This window comes from Olea europaea, chromosome 13, assembly GCF_002742605.1.
Source record: "Olea europaea var. sylvestris chromosome 13, O_europaea_v1, whole genome shotgun sequence".
Taxonomy (NCBI): domain Eukaryota; kingdom Viridiplantae; phylum Streptophyta; class Magnoliopsida; order Lamiales; family Oleaceae; genus Olea; species Olea europaea.
Genome location: NC_036249.1, coordinates 8,506,093 through 8,514,233, shown reverse-complemented (window position 1 = coordinate 8,514,233; position 8,141 = coordinate 8,506,093). Strand labels below are relative to the sequence as shown.

The 8,141-nt window shown below is 32.5% G+C and overlaps 1 protein-coding gene across 1 annotated transcript; it reads right to left on the bottom strand.

The window, feature by feature from the left end:
- Positions 1–5,098: 5,098 nt before the first annotated feature.
- On the bottom strand, positions 5,099–6,489 carry LOC111407501 (expansin-like B1). The gene is made up of 4 exons (XM_023037015.1): positions 6,287–6,489; positions 6,006–6,112; positions 5,580–5,888; positions 5,099–5,472 (listed from the first exon to the last, which is right to left on the bottom strand). Exons 1-4 carry the CDS (start codon positions 6,408–6,410, stop codon positions 5,269–5,271), a joined length of 744 nt encoding a protein of 247 aa, XP_022892783.1. The 5' UTR covers positions 6,411–6,489; the 3' UTR covers positions 5,099–5,268.
- Between the last annotated feature and the right edge of the window lie 1,652 nt (positions 6,490–8,141).

Below are 8,141 nucleotides of genomic sequence, written 5' to 3'. Positions count from 1 at the left end.
AGATGTGTAGAATTTCCCCATAATGCCACTAACATATACATGTTTTTGAAAGATATCATACAGGAATATGGTATACAAGATATGGTTCGAAGTTTTACTTTTGATAATGCTGCAGTGAACAAAGTTGTTATTGAAAGATTTATTGCTGATCTTAATCCCGTATTTGGAAATTTATTTTTTCATCAACGTTGCGTATGTCATATTATTAATTTGATTGTAAAAGTTGGATCAGAACATATAAGTTCACCTTTAGATAAAATTAGACAAGTAATAAATTTTATTACTGTGTCACCAGCAAGAAAACAAGCATTTAATAGTTTGTGTGCAGAGTATGGATTACAGGAGAAATCATTTGCCACTGATGTAACACATAGGTGGAACTCTACATATCTTATGTTACATTCGTGTGAAAATTACGATAAAGTGATTTCACTATATTATAATGATAGGCATACACTCGGACCCGAACATAATTTGGAAGATTGGGAATGGACTATTGCATTTTACGTGAAAAAATTCTTACAACCTTTTTTCGATGCTACAAAGGAATGTAACGGTGTTTATTACCCTACATCTTCTCTTGTTTTACAACATTTTTTCTACATTTCACAAGCATTTCATAAATATAGGAATTTGCCACTTTATGCTGATGTAGTCCGCTCTATGGAGTTAAAATTTTGTAAATACTGGGAAGAGTTGCCTTTTTTATTTCTTTTAGCTTCAGTAATGGACCCTCGACTTAATTTAACTGGCACAAAAACTACTGTAAAGGGGATATCAGATTTTTTGAATATAGAATTATCACACGTGCATATAGAATCTTTTTTATGTGAAATGTATAATTATTATGCTGAAAAGGAATGTCAGCGTAGTTCTACTTCCCAAAGTTCTTTTTCAAGAAATATTTCAACAAATCCTGAAAATTTATGGAATTATTCAGATAGCAATACAAGTGCTCCTTCATTTAGTTCTAGTTCTAGCTCATCAACATCTAGAGCGATCAATATTGGTGGTACAAATCTTGAAATTCCTTCTGAGTTAGCTAGGTATATGTGCGTGAATGTTCGTAGTGTGTTGCAACTGCACGAATTACAAGAATTTAGTCTTTTAAATTGGTGGAGATGTAACGAAAGGCAATATCCAATTGTATCAAAAATTGCACGTGATCTACTAATACCTCCAGTATCTACGGTAGCATCGGAGGCTGCATTCAGTTTAGGTGGTCGAATTTTATCAGATGAACGATCAAGACTAAAAGAAGATATATTGAAGGCTTTGATATGTTTGAAGGATTGGAAATGTGCAGAATTACGTGTTCAAGAACATGTTGATAGTATAATGGCCGAAGAGTTGCAGCATATCCAAACATAGGATGTTGTAAGTTTTTAAATTAATATTTTTCTTTAAGAAATGTATTTTTTAAATTTATTTGATTCAAAAAAATTGTACACGAAATATTTTATTCGTGTACAATTTTAACTCCGCCTACGTTGATTGTAGCCGGTCCCAAGCCCGAAAAAAGGAGGAGGGTTGTAATTTGTAACTTTTATTTATTTTGTTATTCGTATAAATTACATAATTTTAAAAATTGTACTTTTATTTAATTTGTAATTTGTATAAATAATAAATGATGCAATTTTTAAATTCTTTCAAAAAAAATGTCATTCAACAATTTGCACCACAACAATTAGCATGTGAAAAAAATGTCATTAAAAATTGCAAAAAATTAAAAAATCGAGCCGGCCCGAGCCGAGCCGGCTCGGCTCGTAAAAAGCCCGAGCCAAAAGCTCAGGCCGAGCCTTATTTTTTTGGTCGAGCTTTGGCTCGGCTCGGGCCCAAAAAAAGCCCGTTACGATTTACTCGAGCCGAGCCCGAGCCCAAAATTTCGGCTTGCGAGCCGGCTCGGCCGGCTCATTTACATCCCTATTACTAGGTATTGATTCAATTCAATGGAGGAGTCGGAGGGAGAAGTGTGGACCGTCGGAGGAGGGGAAAAGAGAGAGAGAATTTTTTTTTTTTTTTGTCATTTTTTTCATTTTAAATGGTTAAAATTTTAATAAGGCTTTTGAACCGATTTGCACTTTTTAACAGTTTGGGCCCATAGTTGCAATTTTCTTTTTTTCTTTTTTTCTGTTTTGTTTATATAAGAGGGTATTTTGATCATTTTACATCAAAAATTGGTAAAAAGGATGTTAAGCACAAAGAAATGTGGAAATAGGGGCAAAAAGGTCAAAAAATGAAAGGTATGGACGTTTTCCACAATCAACTCGATAGGTAGGGACGTTTTGCGCCAATTACGCTTATTTTTATTATTATTTTTTGTGCATTTGGAAAACTCTATATTTATGATCATGCAAGAAACAGAGAGCCATCGAGGGTTGAGAGTTTGGGAAATTATATGTTGTTTTGTTGTTCATACAAGTGTTTTCAATAATATGTTTGTTGTGGGATTATTAGCTTTGCTTTATTGGATTTGCATTGCTCTGTTATTTGGTCTCTGTTTTGATGCTGAGTGTGTGTGGCGATTTTTGGGTACTACAAGTTTTGGATTCGAAATATTCATTTCGTTCTGTAACAAAAGTGAGGATATGCATCAATATTAGTGCCAATTTGAGTGCACTCTACACCCCTTTCTTGTGTCAAAATTTTCACTTGCTTTTTGAACATGTTGCACACATTTTAGGTGCCTTTCTTGTGTCAAAATTTTCACTTGCTTTCTGAACATGTTGCACACATTTTAGGTGCTATTTGAGTGAACTTTACACCCCTTTCTTGTGTCAAAATGGGCCCTGTCACTCTCCATGTTGACCATCTAAGTATTATATATATATACATATATATAGAAGAAACATCTACTAGAAGATTATATAGTTTTTGCAAATTGAAGGTTGCGAGGTTACTTGCACAAATTTATATTATGAGCATAATTTTTAGATTATACAATCAAGACATTATGTCTTGTTAATATTAGTGAAATTTAAATTGCAACAATTTTATAAGTATAAGTTGGGAAGGTGATAAATGGTTTAACACTATTCTTTGTTAAACATCTCCAATTAGGTTTTAAACCATTTTTATTGAGATCAAAGTAATTTCCAATTTTGTATAGAGAATGCCATTAACATTATACCAATATCAAAATATTTTTCGCTATATTTGGCTTATGTTAGATCTAAATTTTTTCATCTAAACACACACACAATTAATCCATCAAAGTGCACTAGGATGGAAAGTAAATACTGTTGAGAATAAATATATAATTTAAACTCTTTATACAATATCTCAGGTTTGTTGATTGTCAATTTGACTGAATGATTTTTATCAATGTTAGAGAGAAATTAAGAAATTGAAAATAATATAGATAATGTATCATTATATCGTCTTGATTTTTGCAAAGATAATTCAAACTAGAAGTTTGGAGGATAATTCATTTAAATGCATTCACTGATTAAAGATAATATCAATATCTCACACATTAATTTTAAATGTTCCAACTCGAATTGACATCCCCGTGAGGGCAATCCATTAACATTTGACTAATGTTTGAAGCATGAATATGTTCGATTTTAAGAAAATTTTCAAAAGGAAAAGAAGCATATGAGGAAGATGGTCCCATTTTGGAAACGTATATCTTTGGAGAATATATAAACATAACTAATTATAAAACTCCATAAGAGGTTTAAGTATTTGAAATATTGAAAGTAGAGATATCTCATTAAGTTATGTTATAATGGAAAAGAAAAAGAATCGAAAGGAAAAGTTTTCGACAACACTTTTGTACATAATGTACTACTTCATACTATAAAAGATGAGGATATCAAAATAAATTCGAAAAATCATATCAATGGAAAAAAAAAAAGGAACTGGCCAAATAAAAGGACGCAATCCTAATAAAATTAAACTTATTAAAGAAACCTAAAGTTTCTACATCTACCGTCCAAACCCCTAAATTGACTTATCAAAAATGAAAATAGAAACAATAAAATCATAATATATAATGTACAACTCCTAGCACAATGAATTTCGCAAAGACTTATATATAAATAGATAAATTAACCTGTGATCGATACAATTACAAATCTCTGTCTTGTTAGCCCGACAATGCCTGAAATCTGATATGCATATAATAAATGTGATTGTAGTCAACTTATTTTGTATGTTTTAATACTACTCTTGAAGGATTCTATACCTGAAGTATAAATTCAAGTGATATTAGCATGAGTGGGAGTAAATATGCTTTGTTCTATTTTTCCATTAATCATGGTTCTGTCCCACTGGTTTTTCTGACAATGTTTTTAATGAGGTAACTTTTGTAGCATACTCAAAAGAATAATGTACTTTTTTTCCATCATTAGGATTTTTTCCACATGATTTTTCCAAATAAATTTTGAAATTTTTATTTCAAACAATTTATTACTATTAATGGGAACTGTTGTTTCTTCTGACCATATATAGCGGAAAAGAGATATATATGCAAAAGAAATTAAAATATCAACTAACCAGATAAAATGTCTCACTGATTAAAAGTGATAGTTTCATAGCTTTTACTGTTAAACAAACTCAAAGTGATAATAGATTAATCCTAAATTTATAAGTGTTAACATTTAGTTGACCGATAAGCATCGGACTATGTCATGGTGCATTGCTATACAATTTAAACATTGGACAAGGTGACAGTCTACCTAGAATTTTCTCTTGCTCTGATTTGTAACATTTGTTATTGTCGCTCCAACATTTTGGCTTACTTCAATTTCACACTCAATATGACGCCTTCACCAACTACGCAGGACAGATATTCCGCTTGGCTTTTAGCACCTCGAATTGCATTTGTATTGGAATGATTTGATTTCTGAATCTCGATTTCAAATGCCTACACCTTTTAATTTATACGGAGAATTGGTTGCAAATAGAAGGTTGTAGAATTATGTTATTTTAACTATTATATATGAATTTTATTCGTACATTAACTATTAAAAAAATAATTGCCCCATGCAACGTAAATTTCTGACTTCGCCTGGAAAGCATGTAATATTGAAATTGACCTAACATCTGATTTGATTTGGGCCCATCTTTGTTAATACTTAATAGTAATAAACAATTAAAAAGATGAAAGTCAAGAAGTTTTATTCATATCAATACTAAACACGAGTTACAAATGAAGTGAAGAGAGTCCTTCACCGAGCAGTATCCAAAGCACTGCTACAAACATATCAAGTAAACACTAGAAATATTAAGTAGTCAACTTACACATTCGTGCTTGGAGCTTAATTAGTTAAGCTGAAAATCAGTGTCATAAGCAACTCCAGCCTTCCAATCACTGGGAATGGCACTGTTTAATTGCACCCACTTCACTTCCGCATTGCCCTCGGCCACCACCTGAAGTCTAAAGTTGAGAGGCCCCAGTGGTGGGTTCTGATGGTCGAATACTGTTCCAAAGACTCTTCGCATTGGCCTCCATTCCTTGCAATCCTCCTAACAACATCAATGACAGAGTTACTTTTTTAGAAAGTAAACATTTATTTAAAATTCATGTTTCAAAAAGTAAAAAAGAAAAGTTTATTTGACTTAAAAGTATATACCAGCCATATTTCAACAGCGATGATATCATACATTCCCTCTTTATACAATGGCACTACGGCCAAGTACTGAGGGTATTTGCTATGCTCATGGGCTTTTAGAAAGAGATTATAACCATAACGACATGGAATTCTTTTGAATTCGATGTCAACTACGCCGTATGCAAATAGTTCTGCAGCCATGTTGGATCGAGCCAATTTTGCGTACGCTCGTGTACTCAGTATGAAGTCTGTATGGTCTCCCTCGCCATAATCCGTTACCACTACCTTCGCTCCTTCATCGCTGCAGTGTGTTGGGATTCTGCACCTTACCTAATTCATTTAGTCATTGAAGCATCAGCTTAGAAGAGAAAATAAGCATAAGCTAAAAAATAAATAAATAAATAATTTAGTTATAGCTTTTTTGTCCATTTTCAAAAAATGGCGTACCTGATAGCAAGCACCGCAGCCAGTTCCATTCCTGTAAAGCCTAGAGACTCCAGTGATTTCACCATTGTTGACAAACGTCCCATATTCACCAAACCCACAAGCTCCAGCTAGTAAAATTATGACAAAAACTTTTTGAATTAGCTACAAACTATAATATTACTATCTAATGCATCAGTGGAATATTTGGTAAATGGACAGTAAAATAAGTAAAATCTTGGTAATGACAGTCAAGTACTATTGAGTACCTAACGTGCATTAAAGGTATCGTAAATAAGACATACTTAAGGTTGCTAGGCATTTTGGGCTGCCGTAATAGGTTGCTCTGGAGCGGACAAAAGCATCTTGGCCATGACAAACTGCAGCCGAAAGCAATAACAAAGAAAGAAAGAGGCTATAACAAGCCATATTTCAGACAATTCCAATTCTTAAAGTATTAATACAAAATTATGAATTAATAGACTGGACGAGGAATGAAATACCTTGAATGAAAAGGCCATATTTATAGCAGAGCAATAGCAGACTATGTGAATGATTCAATTCAACCTTTATGATTCCACTAATGAATAATAAATCCAAGTGCGGGGGAAGTGGGATAGGTGAAACAGGATACGTGTACAAATTAAGCAAGGTCTTAAGTGCATCTTTAAACATAATGTACTCTCTACCTTAATAAACTCTTTAAATTAACGTCTTATAATAGAGAGTGAGTCGAACCCTTTTCTATAATTAAATGCGTTCAAAGTATTTCAATTTTTATTGAAGGAAAATAATATATAATTTGAAGGGGAACTAGTGAAAATAAAATCTAAGAAAAAAATAAATATTTTTTGGAAGTAGCAAAATCAATGTTAAATATAAAGAGTTTGTTGGCGTATTTAAAAATTCTTACTCTATAAATTTATAAATGTTCTCTATATTGCATATGTTCTTCAAAAATAGAAAATCTTTTAAAGATGCTCAAAGAGTATAATGACTTGAGAAATACTTTCATTGAAGTTAAAGTTTTAAAATAGAACCCACCTTGAGACTTGTGTGGTATCAGAGTCAACAAGCTCAAAGAACAATTTTTAACACTTTGAGGATCGTTCGGGTAATGAGTATGAATCTGCTCATATGTCATCATACACTGGTAAAATTAGTATTTCGAGGTAAAGCACGTAGAAAGCAAGGTGAAGAAATGCAATAAAGTTCACCTTGTATGCAAAAACAATCCGTTCACAGTATATAATATAACTAAATTGATTCAGGCAATTTATCGTAATTTGAATTCATCCATATTTGTCAAACAAGCAACTTTCACAAAAATAGATTTGAATTGCATGTGATCCGAAAATTATGAAAAATGAATCGTGACGGTGGTGGCATCGTTATACAAATAAAAACGTGAAACACAAAAATATAACCACATATGGATAAATCAGTCACACGTGATATGTTTAGATGGAAAAAATATGACCACATACGAACAAATCAATCAAAAAAGTGAGATCATAGCATTTCATATATGTTCATGCAAGACACTCGTGCAATGTTAGGATGAACCGAAGTCTGACTTGTGGAACTGAGCTGAGGGAAGGACTGAACTGTCATTAACGACAGTTCATCTGTTGAGAATTATTGAGGCTAACTGTCGAGAACCATAGTTAAGCACGATGGCATTTCTCTACATTAGTGAACTGTTGACATATAAACTATCAGGAAATCTACTTTTCACCTCTAAGCAAATGGTATTATTGAAAATTATTTCACTTCATATTCGAGCATAACGAAACATTAAAACCACAGGTATGATGTCAACTGTCTAGTAAGAGTTCAACCCAAATACGAGTACCGCCCACAACAAATGGATTCCAAGCAATAACAGTGTTATTTTCACATTACAAAAGTACCAAAAACATTGAAACGAAAGATATGTCAAGTGTCAGTCCAGATTTCCACCCAACATTAAAACATCCAAAATGTTTGAAATCTAAACTTTTGAAAGCAAAGGAAGAGGATAAAAATTAAACTGGAACCCTAGATAATTCTCCCTCAACATTAGTGTTAGTACGTGTAACGTGTGCATATATGCATCACTAATAGAAAATGTATACAAAAGAGAAAATGAAAATTTATGGTATGAAATTGCGGAAAGTA